General features: G+C 38.9%; 1 protein-coding gene across 1 annotated transcript; it reads right to left on the reverse strand.

Annotated features, from left to right (window-relative positions):
* Positions 1 to 149: 149 nt before the first annotated feature.
* On the reverse strand, positions 150 to 15652 carry LOC144665636 (protein Wnt-8b-like). Its single transcript, XM_078526899.1, has 6 exons — positions 15182 to 15652; positions 7721 to 7893; positions 6419 to 6455; positions 3801 to 3957; positions 2893 to 3158; positions 150 to 1852 (listed from the first exon to the last, which is right to left on the reverse strand). Exons 2-6 carry the CDS (start codon positions 7807 to 7809, stop codon positions 1382 to 1384), a joined length of 1020 nt encoding a protein of 339 aa, XP_078383025.1. The 5' UTR covers positions 7810 to 7893; positions 15182 to 15652; the 3' UTR covers positions 150 to 1381.
* Between the last annotated feature and the right edge of the window lie 558 nt (positions 15653 to 16210).

Raw genomic sequence — 16210 nt, forward strand, 5'->3', positions numbered from 1 at the left:
ACCGGAATCGAAATGGGCGTGGTTCACATTACCAAAACGAGTAGTTCTGGGAAGGGGAATGGGCGTGGCTATATTAGACGAAAGAAAAACGTGGGTCAGGAATCTTTTCAGTGTTTGTTGGTTGAATATTTAAATGTAATTAGAGAAAGTTTCAAACAGAAATATATTTATTATTACTTTTAATTATTTGACATTTACCGGTATTTATTTATTTATTTATTTATCAGCATTTATTTATTTACGAATTCTAAGTTAACCTTAAAATTGAAAAAAGAAAACAATGAGTTCTTATCATATTCAGTTATTGTTTTGACACTTGACAGCTAGGAAACAGTTAAAACCTGTCACCTCTTCCCCATTTAGATTATTTTCCCTTGGCAAGTCAAATGACCAGGGAGGAAAGAAAGCAGTTTTGAAACTGACTACAAATATGATACAACTATTGACATCTGCTCTAATGGCTTCGTTGTTAATATTTTTACATAATTTATGCATGTATAACATAAACAAGAACGTTGATAGCATATATTAAATAAACAGCTCATTCGCAGAACGTACAGAGAGCTGGGAACGAGCCTGTGATATTGATTTAACTTGAAAAAAAATATTTTCAAACGAAATATTAATTAAAAAAATGCTAGAATGTTCACAGTCCCTATTTTTCTGTGAAGTCGTAGAGATCGATCGTTGAGTTCGAAGGGCCGCCATTTTGGTTCCTGAACGCTAGCGAAAAGTGGGGGGAGTACAAAATGCCCGTAAGTAGGGGTGCTCACGGGCTTTTTGTACTTTACCCAGGTTTCGTTTCAATCAGGAATCAAGATGGCGACCCGTCGAACTCAACGATCGATCTCTACGACTTCACGGGAAAGTAGTGAGCAGTCTAAAAAAATACTTACTCTGCCAAGTAAGTCAATGGAGAGCAGATAATTAGCAAACACTTAAAACGAAAGAGAATCCTCCTGAAATTCGCATTTTAAATCAAAGCAACATCACTTAGCAGCCTCCAGCTCACCTCACCTCGGTTTTAAAATTAGTCACTTAAGAAACGACACGAGGCCTGGAAATGAGCTATACGAATTGATCGATTGAACTCAATTTAATTACTTATTCTAAAATTAACCTACCCAAAGCACCTTAACACCAAATAACCCAAATATTAAAATTCCGCTGTACAGAATTAGTCAAGTTTTTCTCAGGTCTGCATTCGTTTCTTATAAAGTAGTCTATGCGGTTTTTTTTCTTGAAATTTCATTTTTAACACACTAACACTAGACGTATAGCCTTCTGCACTGAGCCACTATTTGGGTCATGCTCTGCGTGACGTGTCGTGACATTGCGTGACGGTTCAAATAAAGGCAAGTAACGAGACCACTCAGTGGGATTACAAGGTACAAGTTGTCGCTGAGTACTTTTTTCTACACGTATCGCATTCCACACTACAACACCACACAAATCTACACCGACACTTAACATCTTTAACCTGTTCAACTGTGTTGTGTTTAAGGTTACAGGAGTTACATAACGACTTGCATCTGCTCGTGGTGACGTCATCGCTCCTGCATATTCTTCCCAGCATCCCTGGAGAACCCGCTGTTGTGTTTCGCACGCAGTAGTCTGGAGACGAGTCGAGATAAACTAGTTTTTTGTCTTTCTTTTTAGCTCCCAGTTTGTTTTTGCTTCGCTCTTGAAGCTTCTTATTCACGAACGACACTTGCAAAGCATTGCGGTATTTTAGCTTTAGCTTTGAGCCAATGACTTCAAATGGTGCCAGTTGCCTCCAGCAAGTTTTTAAATTACAACTTCCGGTTACACCGTGACATTTACACTCTCTCTTGAGACTTAATCGAACAACCTGTAATGAAAGAACAATTGCATGTAAAAGGGACTGTCACTGCTGAGTTTAGTCTATTTTATTTATTAAGTTTTGCCAAATACACGCTATGAAAATTAATATTAACGAAAAATTACTTCTATGGATCTAACTGACAAAACCATAGCTTCATTACAAACAAATATGTCTCCCGGGCGTTATAATTAAAAGTTACAATAAGAGATTAACTTTGAAAACTGCTCAGCCTAATCTTCTTCAGTTTTCGTCCATCTGCACCTTCTTTTGCATATGCCGTGTTATTGAAATATTTTAAGAGGTTATTTTTATATTTTACTCAACTTGGTGGCCTTTTTCTTATGTTTGAATTAATTCAGTGGCTAAAATCCGAGACACAGTTCTTTTAGGTTCAATCCTTTCCAATCAAAAGAACTCAGGAAACAGATGGTGAATCTATCTGCCTATATCTACCGTTTAAATACTAAAATACGTTCAACGGTGCTATCTTTAAGTCGTTTTGAACTATATTCTGTAAATAAAAAAATAAAAAAATGTAAATACAATTTTAAAGTCCATACGCGGGACGAGGTTACCCTCAGTGTCCGAGCCAGAGGCTCATGTATAAGACGTAGGACTATACAGATCGAATTGGAATTTAGTAGTGTTGATTCTCGTTGGGTGCCCTGTAGCACTACTACTTCCTTTGGATCAGGTTTCCCAGAAATTCGCCACGGTACCCATTTATACCACTGGGTCAAAAGAACGTAATTTATTATGGGAGAGAAATGTCTTCCCGTACCTAGTTATGGCTCAAACTTCTCAATCTTTTACTCCACATATACATCGCCTCCCGAAATCTCTCGTACCCAGGTTCTTCTTTGGATTTAAATCCACGAAAGCAGCTACTTAGCCGCCATCTTGGATTAAAACACCAGAGAAGAATCTGGTGACAAGGTCGTTATCTATACCAAGAATTTAGAACGGATAGGGCAATAAGCTTATTGTCTTAGGGCAGATGCAACAAGCAATGAGAGATGAGGAAAGCCGCGGGTAAACTTTATTACCTTTCTTCCTATTTCATTGTTGTGCAAGTTAAAAGCTGTCCGTGCATTGTATCCATTTTCCAGTATGTTGATAAAGCGCCTCGTCTCCTTCTCTCCAAACCGGATGTTATCACCACATCCTCCCCACTGCCAGTCGCCGTTTCCTTTTCGCTCTTTCCTAACAGCACATCCACATCCGGGTATGTTGCCCATTCGGCACTGGAGCGTGATTTCTTGTATGATAGCCGCTGTACTAATGGCATGGATAAACGCGGTCTCTTTGGTGGCTACAAGAAAATGGAAAAGCAAAAACGTAGGTTATCTTTTCGAACACAAATAAAAATGAGGCAATCATCTTTATGCATTTTCTAGATGAAAGCCGAGCAAGCACATGACTTACGCCACCTTATGCATGTAACTTTAGTAATATGAGTTGACAAATATGTCTCTCAGCCAAAAATATATGCGTAGATGTAGAGCCACACGGTTACCAAGCGAAATTCGTACCACATGCAAGCCGCAGAAGACACTGAACTGTCATGTAGTGAAAGGAACCTGTGTTAGGGGCCATTTTTTTTCCTAATCAGTACTGACTTAGAAGTTTGGAAAGCAACAAAACGAGTTTAAAAACTTGAAACCACGGCTAAATAATGAAATATTTCCATTTAAAATCATGTTGGATAGATCGGCTAAACAATTAATCATTGATTTAACTACTGACTGATCTGCATTTCCATTCAATACTGCATGCAATTCGTGCTGGAATAACAATGGTCAGTCATTTAGCCAATCTATTCATCATGTTCTTGTGTAGTATTTTTTCTCTGACAATGCCTCAGTGCAGACTTTTATTGACATTCTTTTTATCCGCCCAGAAATAACTTAAGAATTAAAGTCAATTTTATCATCTCTGGATAGCCTCATCTTACCGTAAGGAAGAGTTGTTTTGACAAAGATGGGCAACTCTTTAATCACATGTTTGTTATCTAGTGTACAGTTCCAGATCTCATTCTTGAAAAGTTTTCGACATTCCTCTAATGCACGATGACCTCCTGCTTTTACTATGCTTGATAAAATTGGATATGTCTGGAAAGAAATAGTAAAAACCAAACGTTTAATGCATGAAAATACATTTTTATAAGAGCTTCTACTGTCTCTACTGCCCATGCACAGAGAGGTGATTTGGAGGTTGACCGATCCGCAAAAACCGCGCAAGAAGAAAGAGAAGGCAAGGCACCCTTTCTCGTCCCTATATTAACTCAGTTATAAATAGCTTTGTAAATGCAGTTTTATAACCTTTCAGCAAATTTTTTTAAATGTCTTTGTGCTTCGGCCGATTTTCAGAAAATAGGATTAAACTTATCACAGATTAGTCTCAACCTTGAACGCGAACGAGCTCTGCTATTGTCCCCGAATTTCTTTATCAGTCAACGCAGATAATTCTGGGGCTTAGAACGTTTAGCACTTGAAAGAAAACCGGCGTAATCCTACGGATTAACTGTTGCTGGTTTTGGATGCTTTAATTTTTTTCTTCCCCGTTCGGCATCTTTAAGTGTACCATTCTTAACCTATACGGTCAAATATTATGAATAGCTAAGATAAGCAGAAGAAACAGGTTGTATTTAGTTTAAAGCCCAGCATGAATAACAGGCTTATCCAGGGTCAAAGACAATTTATTTAGCTTTACAAATTGCCAATAATGATCTATGTTTGTTTGTCCATTATTTTTTCGTTGACATTTTTCCAGCTATAACTAATTTTTTAAGTGCACGGCAGTCCTGTTAAATGGAAGGGCGTGATAATCCTGGATTACTTGTAATCCTTATTAACTTTATCGGCTCATTTTGAACAACCGGCCAGCTAGGCCAGGGCGAGAGAAAGAGAAAATTGCCGACAAACAAGTTTTCATATCTTCACGAAAAAGTTGTGTGAGGAAATGAATCCTGAACGGGCAAGAATTTTTGGTTAACGCTTTAACTGTAAACCTCCACACGTTTAATAACAATCTTTTATTAGGAAAGCTCCAACAATTATCCTGCGAAATTGCGCGAAATATCGCCTGATACTTTGCCGACGAGGCCGTAGGCTGAGTTGGTTAAGATCAGACGATATTCTGCAAGTTTGAGCATATTAATCAAAAAATTGTCAAGGAACACATTTTACAGCCAGAAAAACTGTGGTTATGCAGCGTTTGCGATACTTGAGATGAACCATTGGCCATACTGTATATCGCAGGATATCTGTTATGTACAGATGACGAATAGCAATGACTTTCTTACCATATATAGGCATTGTGGGATTTTGTGGAATAATAATCATGAGTATTGAGATAGGCGACTCTTCAGCTTAAATCAAACAGCTTTAGTAGCAGTTGAAGTGTAAGGCGATTACTAATATAGTGGAAATGCAAGGAATTCAACCCTTGATTTATGATTTTGCAAAACAGTGTTACACAATCTACTTATATGATAACAGTGTTTCATCCCAAGACCTTGTGTTGGAGCCACCATGTACAGCACAATAAACAAACTTACTAAACACTAGCCATGGTATATTGCAATTCCTGAGTTTTGATTGGTTTGTAGGCCATGGTATATGAGCTCATATATCATGGACCACAAATTTGGTAGGTGTACGCGACAGGGAGAACAACCGGGGAGCTCAAATATTGCGATTCCTTGGGTGTTTTTAATAAAACAATTATTCCACTTGCACTTGTTGGATATGAGATATAGTTAAGGCCAACTCGGCGCTACGCGTCTCGTTGGCTATCTACCACCTCATATCCAACGCGTGCACATGGAATAATTGTTAAGTACCACATGAAAGCACTGCAAAATGTATAGTCTCAAGACCTTGTACAACACACGGTAAAAAACCTGATAAACAATACTATATGAACGTACTTCTCGATGTCCAGCTTTCATCTGAATGATCGCAAACTAGAGTCCTATCCGTAGACCTTAAACTTAGAACCACCTTGTACAGCATAATAACCAGTACTACATGAAAATACTATCCACAGTCCTGAAAGTTAGGACCTTTCGCTTTATATTTGACTTTCAGGACTGTTTCAAAATCTTTACTAAGATAAAAACAACTGATTTTGGAAGAGAAAAGAGTTTACGGACCGTCCGGATATCGGATTAGCGCGGAAAATCATCTAAGCAGCAACTCAAGCCCTGCCATAAACGCCTTTATCGAAGGCAAGGAAATAATCGTCGCTTGAATTTTTTCTAGTCAATTTTTTAAAATTGACTAGAAAATGAAGTGGGAAGGCGCGGTGGCCTATGGTTAGCGTGTTGGACCCCGGATCGAGCGGTCTGGGTTCGAGCCACAGGGTCATTGTGTTGTAGTCTTGGGCAGGACACGTTACTCACATTGTGTCTCTTTCCACCCGGGTGTATAAATGGTATTGGCGAATTTAATGCTGGGGTAACCTTGCTTCGGAAACCGCCCGGGAAACCGGGATAAGCTCCAGCCTGATGAAACACTAGTCTCGAACGTAGACTTAACCTTACATTTACATAAAGATGATTTAACATACCTTATGTCGGAGAATGTTTTCTGGGCTAGTCTTGATTCTGTGGACAAAAAAATGTTTTGTAAGGAAAACACAGACTTGTGAAAAATAAGCCCTGAGGTTATAATAAGCTTTGAGGGCGTATTTTTTGCGAGTTTGGGAGTTCAAGTGGAGGGTGGGAGAGAAAACTGTCTTTTTATTAAAAAACCGTGTAGTTTAATTGGATTGGTTTACTTGTAAAATGTTCAGATCATAGTGCTGTCAGTCGAACTAAATGAAGATCAACTAGCGGCTTGACTCGTTGAAGAAAACTAAGCATAGAAATCCTGACTTAAATCAATGAAACAAAAGAACCTGGAATATATTTTGACTCTTTCAAACAGCAAAACAAGCAATTTTAATTCTTATGAAATTAAAATCAAAAGCCATCTGAACAACTACAGTAACATAAGTAAAGTAAAGTACGCTCGGTATTGGTAGACATTGTAATAAGTCCATGAGCTTAAATATGTATTTAACGGGTGCGGTTTAAACGGAAAGGATAATGGAATCCATTAGCTGGGATAAGAGGTTTATTTGGGGGTGTAGATGTCTAGATGAAGTTATGTATCAGAAGTTTATTTTATGTTGTTGCTTTTGAACCTTCAAAGTGAACAGGAAATTCTGTAAAAATGGCTCATACATGGTACAATTGTAAATGTGCCAGCTTAGGCCATATTACGGTAAAACGAGTCCCGAGGAACTAAACGAAACTCGAATCATCCATCAAATACTTAACGCAAAAATCTTGCTTAGCGCGCTTCTCGTGTATCTGGTAAAGATTATTGAAGTTTTATATATAACCTCGTTCATGTAAAACAACATCAGTTTTTACAAAGTAAACTTTTGCGGGCACGAAAACACTGTCGCTTCATTGGATGGAGTTGCAGTGTGTATGCAATAATTCCGTGCTATTACTGACTACAGAAGAAACCCTTTTTCTCGAACCTCCTACGGAAACGGAAATTGGTTTTGGAAATCCACAGTCTGAAAAATCGGGGCTAAAATTTGAGTGTTCGACTTACTGAAGCAAGTCAAATTCAAGGGAAACGACTTTTGCCGGTTCAAATTATCGGGAGGTTAATTCGATTGAGAATTGGAAGGCTTGAAAAAAAGGGATTCTAGTGAACTTGAATAAAGGCTGACTGAAAGTTGCTATCGAAGGGGCTAGTAGAATGCGAAAACAGCCGCCTCTCATCTGGAAGCGATGGCAAGGGGTTGCATTCGTAGGCACTATGCTACCAAAGTAGTTATGAAATTCTAAAGAAGTTAATTGTTCAAACTTACTCCGTTAAACTGCTCTGTCCCAACCGCCGCGCGTTCACCAATGAAGCGACAAGAGTCACCAACCACACTGCTGCTTGCATCATGTTCATCTTCTACTTACAAGATTTATGCAGTGCTTGAGATTTTGAGGTCATCGATGAATGACTCTGTTGAATTCTTGTACACACAATAGCCTATTTAAACAAAAAACAATTAGTCCAAGTATACTGAATCAGAACAGTTTCCGGTGCAAAATAAAATGACTCTATCACACAGGCAGGGACAATCACTTCTTGTGGGTTGTGTTTTTTAGCGGATTTCATATCAGTCAATCCGGAATGCTAGAAAGCACGAATAGATTTTCGTAAACAGATCATTATTCTCTAATAAGGCCGATAAAGAGTTCTGTTAATATCTCAAGTGGTTTATTTCGCCGTTAAACCCAATGAAATATGTGGATTATTGCCCGCATGCCGAGAGACGAGAACAAGATAACTTAGCAATACAATAAACCATGGACTTGCCAACAGGGCAACAAGTCAATCGAGTTTAAAAATACTTTCCAAATCTTTAAGGATTTTTTAAGGGAGCTAAACGGTGATAAACAGATCGCATTGTGTACGCTACTTACTGTACTGTTTATGCGACGTTTGGCACCAGGGAATCATTTTTTTTTTTTTGCTCAGTGAAAAGTCAGTGCTCATTAAATTGCGGAATAAGCGGATGATTTAGATTATAAAGATGGCACGTAATAGTTTAGGCATTCCCATCTTTGGCATTCTATTGCTGCTAAACCTGCAATGTTAAGGTTTAACTTTCAGAACATCCTTGTTAAGGTTTTACTAATAAACAAATTGGAGTCACTGTGGCGTCAAAATTCGTTGCCATGGCAACTACAAAAGTGGTCAAAGATGCCTTATTTTTGACAGTTTAAGGCTAATTTCTCTAAACCTAGACGGTAAACGTTCTTGTTTTCAAATGGTTTTGTCCAAAGGACAAAAGAAACGATCTGACAATTTTTTAAAAAATTCTGTCAGAAATTTTCAGAGCCACCTTAAACTTATGCAAAATAATGAAGCGCCGAAACCTTTTGACATATTTCTTTAAAAATTCGCAAAAATGTTTATTTTGTCAGTTGGATAAAAATATGTAAAAACGAAAAACTTTTACCGAGTAGTTTTTTAGTTATCAGCCTCGAAAGGCCCAAATTAGTGTATCTTTAACCTCATATGACGTACTATGGAAACAGATTTTAACGTCACCATGACCTCAAATTGTTCATTGGTAAAACTTGTTTTACGATTGTGCAATAAGATTTTCCTTAACGTTATTGGTATAGCTGTGATAGAAAACTAAAGACGGGCATGTTTTATTCTGACTAAACTATTAAGAGAAAAGTAGACTTTGCCAGACACCAACACAACTAGAACCGATAGAGCAGGATTGCATCCGTGGACAGTTGTTTCGCTCCTCTTGGAGCTCTTCAGCACGGTGTAACAAATCTAAATGACGCCAGCTTAAAGAGCGAAAACAGTTAAATTGCCTAATAACCCATACACTGTATCAAGTTCCGTACTTTGAACTCACTTGTCATTTTATTGCTGATCACTTGTCATTTTAATGCTTCTATCCTACGAATAGCAGCATTATCGTTTGCGGTCCCTTGCAGTTTAAATCTTACTTAAACTATTAAGAGTCACCTGAAACCGAATTCTGCCAGCAAAGTAGTAATTTAACTGCAAAAATCGAAGTTTCAGTTTCAAACGAAGTTATTAATTAAAAGGCATTATGAAAAGAATTGAGATAATGATGGTATTTTTTTGACAAAAACAACTACCAAAAATACTTAACCAGATTTGTCATCCCGAAAACCACAGATCAGAAGTAATTAGTATTAAAGGATCACTGCCATGAAAAGTGCTCATTCCGGTCACGGTGTTGGCATTAAAACTGTTAAGCTTTTTAAAACAAATAGACACAGCGCCAGAAGTGAACGGTTATTAGATTGTCGCATGTTTACACCCCGGGAGGGGGGGACTCGCATATGAAAGTGACGGGGATGCTCGTCGTCTCGCTTAGGGGTGTAAATTTCGGATATTTGGTCTCGCTTAGGGTGTTCCGGGCAAAACGCCAATATTTTTAGCCATAATGGTCTCGTTTAGTGTTACATACCAAGAAATATACGAATATAAATTCTATTCTTAGTTTTTTGGTATCTTTCAGGAGTCAAGAAAAGTTTAAGCCACACCCAGACTGGCCTCTTTTTGGGGTTCTTTTCAAAATTTCCAACGAGCATCCCCGTCTGTTTCATAAAGGAGCCCCCCCCCCCCCCCCAGGGGGGTTTACACAACCACAACATGAACAGCAAGGAAAACGTCACCAAGCAAAAAGTTAAATGGTGACAATTAAAATTTTCAAAAGTTTCATTTTAAGCGTGCATAATGTTTTTCGCTTCGTTATATACAAGTTAGATTAACTCAATTAAAAACGTTATAACTTTTCATTGATTGTAAATTTTAAAGCAAGTGTTATCTAGATTAACAGTGCAATCTTCAAATAAGAGCTGAGAGTCCCCTATACTTTTCCGTGAAGCAAGTTTGGGCTGTTTGTTTTCCCGTGAAACGTGATTTAAGCTTTTATTTTGATTTTCGTAATTCGTGATTCCCAATTTTAAGATCTTTTTGCGAGAACAAAGAGATAAGTAAGACGGCTTGCGAATCATCTCGTTTTGCATTGCGTGACCTAATTTCTGATTCTTTTGGTGCTCTAGATATGTAAAGACTGTAAAGGTACGTCTTTGTTTTCAGCTCTGTAGTTGGGTTTTGAACAGATCAAACTTTTGTCAGCTATTTTTCCGGGGCTTTTTTGTCGCGCGCATGACCTTAACAGACATGACACGCAACACTGAGAGCAAGTCAGTTTCTGCAGTTTTTTAGCCTTGCGAGGGTTACAGTTCTGATACAGTCTAAACAGGGATTGCCTTGATTTTTTGCGTAAATGTGAGTACACTTTGGTTATCATTCGTGATGCGTGTAAAAGCCAAATGTTTTTACGTGATTCAGCTTTGCAAAGGGGTATAGGGGACCCTCAAATAACTTGAAGAATGCAAAACCATAACAAATTATACCTAAACAGTATCATCTAGCTTTGATCCAATTTAAGACCAAACTGACAACCACACTCTGCTTTTATGGGGAGGTACATACCCATATGACTAATGTTGGGGAATATTACTCTCCCCGAGGGGATTTATCGGAATTACACTTTGTATTTATACTGAAAGGCAAATTTTCTATGACGTCAAAGGTATGTAATTGCTGGGTAATTGGGGCTTGTGAAAGGCTCAATGAGGTGCTTACATCCATTTTTCTTAAACTCTTTGTCCAAAGCATTTTTCCTTATTAATTTCATTCTTTGATAAGCGAAGAAAACCCGAATCTGACAAACCAGAAATCATCGTGCAACAAAGTTTCATAATGAACTGAAATCTTCAGATAACGAAGGATTATCTAGAGGGCTGATTCTCCTTTTATTACTTTGTATCGTATATCCGTATAAATACGTGTGACTAAAATTTTTGCACTTTTTCAAGGTGGAAAGATCAGTGATTTATCTGCTAAGTATTTCCGGAGGATAAGTGAAAAAACTGACAAGATTAACTCGCACATAGATGTATCGGTGGTGCTCACCGTTAGCACGGAAGTATTTGCAGTAAACTCCTGCTCCTCAACATAATTAATCTTTGTAAATTATCAGCTCGCACGCATGGCGAGGTTTTTGCCAATCAGCGAGTAGTTTTCTAGCCTAAGTATCCCGTATGTAGCAGTCGTATTCTTTGTAGTAGTGCAGACGTAAGCTTGTATTTCTACTTGTCCTCTAGTGTATTAGTTCTCATTGTTTTGGAGGCTAGGGGCGTTGTTCCTGTTGTTTGTTCCGCTGTTTTCTCGAAGGGTAACAAGCCATTCATGCCAGACCTTGCGAAAGCTGCTACCCGAGGGCGTAAAGTGTCGCGTGCGCTAAAGCTAGCATTGTTTTTTTGTTTTTTGGATTTTCCTCTCGCCAAAACTTTCTCGCGGCTCTTGATTTCTCTTGCATTTATCAGTTTGCAAGCATTTGACATTCCGGAGCCGTTGTAACGCGCAAATTTGGCAGTTCAAAGTGAAGATCTTCAATACAAACGTTAACTATCAGAACGGAAACGGATTTTCAAGCGAGTATTGTAGCGAGGATAATGAAGTGGTCAGCTATTTGAGACAGCGAGAGGCAGTAAAATCGATAGAGGGTCGACCGGATCAAACAGGGAGGAAACTGGCATAAATTCGACAACTCACTGTGTAATGTTGGGTCCTAACTCAATTGAACACGGCTGACGCATTTGTGTAATCCCCTGCTAAACATTTTAGTCCGCATGTTTTCTTTTTGTAATCCATGTACGCAAGTTGGAGAAATTAATAACGTGATTAAAAATATATACCACTTGTGAGCTCCTTTTTTCTTAAGACACTTGATTTTCGAATATACTCCTAACCTTAAAGAGAATGCAGCTCATATTTAAGAAAATTGAGAGCTAATGGTAGTATCTAACACAACTCCTTCAAAAGTACAATGGACTGCAAATGTCTGGCTAATTCTACTGTGTCTAGTCTGCCGTTATAGACGTAAACAGCAGTCTGCAAGTTGTGGAAAAGCTTAACTCTGCTCTTACGTGCATTAGTCACTGATTAGACAAGATTTAGTTAAGCTTAAAGCAGACAAAGTACAGCTCTGTCACGCATTTTTTCAAGTTTCCCACAGAGACTCCAAGAAAAACTCTTTGATACACAATGATTGTTTTAACGAAAACAAAAACAATGTTTTTCTTCTTTTTATTTGATTCCAACCTTATTCCTCACAATACGATAAGGAAATGAAGCAGCACACACTGATTGCTGATTAAGTCAAGTATGGGATTATGATTACTGGCTTCCATAGATCACGAAATGCAAAAACACACGTGCACCTGCACGTGCAGTCCTCTATGGAACTGGGGGGGGGGGGGGGGGGGGGGAGTGGGAGAGAGAGAGAAAGGGTCGTGTTGAAAGATCTGGCTCAAATATCTGTTACCCTTTCAAGCAAAATAATGATTCTCACCAAATATAGAATCCTTACAAACATTAAATGGTTCAGAAGTTGGCGAGTCTGAGCGGTAGTATCCGATTTTAAAATTGGATGTCCCTGGTTCAAATCCACCAACTTTTCAAAAGCTGCACTTGGTCCCGACCGAGTTTAATTTCTGTGCCACGCTATGCAAATAGTCAGGTGAATGGCCTGTACACCAGTTGGGTTTCTCAACAAATTTCTGTTCTATTTACAATATTTGTGTCCTTAGTTGACGTTCCCATTTAGCACAGCAGTGCTGAATACTCTGACACGAATTCATTGTTTATTTATTTTATTTCAAGTCTGCCTGTTAGGCTAGAAGAGTCCTATCAGAGCTCGGGTCTCGTCTGTAAAAAGGATCTGTTCCCCCTCCCTTCGCCCCTCCCCCCCCCCCCCCGCCCCTCTCCACACAATACCTATGGAACTCCCCGGACAAGCTTTTCAGTAATATCTTAATTGGACAGGACTGAAATTATTGAAATAAGCAGTAAAATCCACAATGAAATTGCTGTATCAATTGTAATAGAAAAAGCTATAAAAATGACAATAAACTGAAAAAGAAGTAATTACAAGCAAGATTGAATTACTAAGAACCCTACAAAATTCCAAAACTATGGAGGAAAAGTCTCCGTGATTACTTTTCATTGACCGGGACTTGATGAGGTTTCTCGTATATTTTTGGACATGTCTAAGCTGCCACATCCAGACAAAATGGGTGATCCCAGCTATCAGTTGACTGAGATTTGTCTGTTGACAGTGAAACCTTTAGCCGTTTTTCTCGGCCATTACCTAAGCTCCATTCTCACAGTCACCTTCCGCCTGTTTTGCTTCTTCCCCCTCCCGTCCCCGGCATAGCATGCAACCCCCCCTCCCCCCAAAAAAAGACACTCTTAACCACCCTATCAGCAACAATAACCTTTTAACCAACCTCTCATAAGTTAAGTTTCCAGGGGGGAGTCGACAAAATATTAAGGTGTGGGAGTACTGAGTGTTTCTTTTCCCCAACCCTATGACCTTTATCAGGTTAAACTGTATGATTGTTTTGGTTACGTCTTATTCAATTTCGTTTGAGGATGAAAAAAATAGAAAAAAATAGAAAAGAAAACGTGCCCTTTCGCTTGCCCACACATACAGTTGGCCTAGCGTTTGTAACAGGGCTCATTTCCTCCCAAAATTCTCTCCCCCAACCATTCACCCCCCAACATACGCCTGCCACGCAGTCCATTTGTGTTAGAGATTTTGTCGTCACGTGCAAGAGGATGAGAATGGGTTGTCTAATAAACAAACATTGCGTGTTTGAAAGGATTACACAAACTGAAGAACACACGATTACTACGAGAACACTTTCGACTCTGTGCTAGAACGAAAGTTAATTTTGTTCATCAATGCGTTGTGTCGGAATAAATACTAAGTTTAGCGACTCATAGCCCGCAAAGTCGTTGATTTTAGCATCATTGACTCACTGAACAAAATAATCGTGACATAGCTAAACTTACTTTCAGCATGTTAGCTTAAGTTTGTCGTTTTCACGCACTTAAAGCGTGCATGCGTATTTGGAAAGCATTAAATAACATCTTCTGTGGTCAGAAAAGCCGGAAAATTTTACAATGACTAAGCCTTTATTTATTTGTCACTAACAAAGGTCAGCTCTGTCCTAATTATAACGCATGACCTCGAGCAAAACCAGCCAGAATTGCACAAGTTTGTTTAAAGTGAAACTGTATTTCTTCTCTTGCGCTTGAGTCGATTTCTTACGGAGTGACGCAGCTTGCTCGATACGTGTACTAAGACTGATCAAGTTAATGCACTCAAAAATATTCTACCTCCCTGTAAACAAAGGTCAGCCATGTCCTAATTATAACGCATGACCTCGAGCAAAACCAGCCAGAATTGCACAAGTTTGTTTAAAGTGAAACTGTATTTCTTCTCTTGCGCTTGAGTCGATTTCTTACGGAGTGACGCAGCTTGCTCGATACGTGTACTAAGACTGATCAAGTTAATGCACTCGAAAAGATTCTACCTCCCTGAATGCTCACGAATCATTCTCCGTTGAATCCTCGAGAAGATTAGCAAACGTAAACGTGTCAGGGACTTGTAGACAAAAAGGAAAAAATTGATAAGACTTACAAGTTACTTAAGTTCTGACAGCCACTTTTCAATTTTGCTTCGATCTTCACCTCCCCCTAAGTTATTTTTGAACCATGACAGCTTGGTAATGACAGGTTATACCGCGTGTTTCGAAAAAATAATGCTGACGTGCATAACATATACACCAAGTGCAGTCAGACACGAGTTTATATGTATATAAATTTTTCTATCGCTTTTTATAGATTGAATCCTTACCTTGTCTGAAGAAAAGCAGCTCCAAATCACGCCAAGACCGTAACAGGAAGTCAGAAGGTTGTTTGCCTTGTCGATGCGCGCTTGCGATTGCCTGGCACGGATTTCTGCGTCTTGTAGAATCTTTTAACAATGAACTTGAGTACTGCCTTAATGACAAAGGCTATTGCGACTTATACTTTACGAACGAGCAGAAAGTCTTTTACAAACGAGCCAGCTTTATTACAAAAGCACACCAACTGAAGCGTCCCAGCATAACACACAGGCAGTGCTTGGGTTTCTTTAGAAACTGGCAATTCATGGAGGTCTTATCATTTGTAACATAATTCTCGAATCTCATTGGTTCATAACTGGATTGTGATCTCCATGCAGTGTCCTGTTTCTACAGTGCTACATCGCAGTCTGGACATCCTCAGATCAAACGACATTTGTTTTTGAACTGTTTCTGTCCTTCTTTATGATTTATGACTTTTCTAATTGGACTTTTGCTGTAGCTTGTTTGTTTATTCATTTACTTCTTTGTTTATTCATTTGGCAGGCAGTGTGTGACAGACACTATTCGTTAATTAATGACAAGATTTTCTGCCTTACACTCCAAGCAATGTTGTCTTTGTAAATGTGTTTAGATGGAGCTTATGCTATCACTGTGTCATCAACAGGTGACGTTCTAACCCGCCCTACAAATTTAGAAAGGATTAACTCGCTCTAACTCGTCAAGTGCTGAATCAAGCAGATTACAATTCTGGCACGTAGCCACTACTTAATTATTTGACGTTGCCATGGTAATGAGCATCTTAGCTTTGATTCAAGCAACAAGCCGGAAGGAATTGTTGTTAAGAGCTAATTGCAGGTCACGCTAGGCATCTGACAAACGCTGTGACTTGTGAACGAATGAAGCCTTCGCATTAACTTGAAACTACAGAAACACATTCGAAAATAGCAGCACACAAGAATAGCCATAGGGAGGTGCGATGGCCTAGTGAATAGCGTGTTCGAATCCGGATCGAGCGCTCCGAGTTCGAGTCCTAGGTG

Source organism: Oculina patagonica, chromosome 9 (genome assembly GCF_052425735.1).
Source record: "Oculina patagonica isolate OP01 chromosome 9, crgOcupat, whole genome shotgun sequence".
Lineage (NCBI taxonomy): Eukaryota > Metazoa > Cnidaria > Anthozoa > Scleractinia > Oculinidae > Oculina > Oculina patagonica.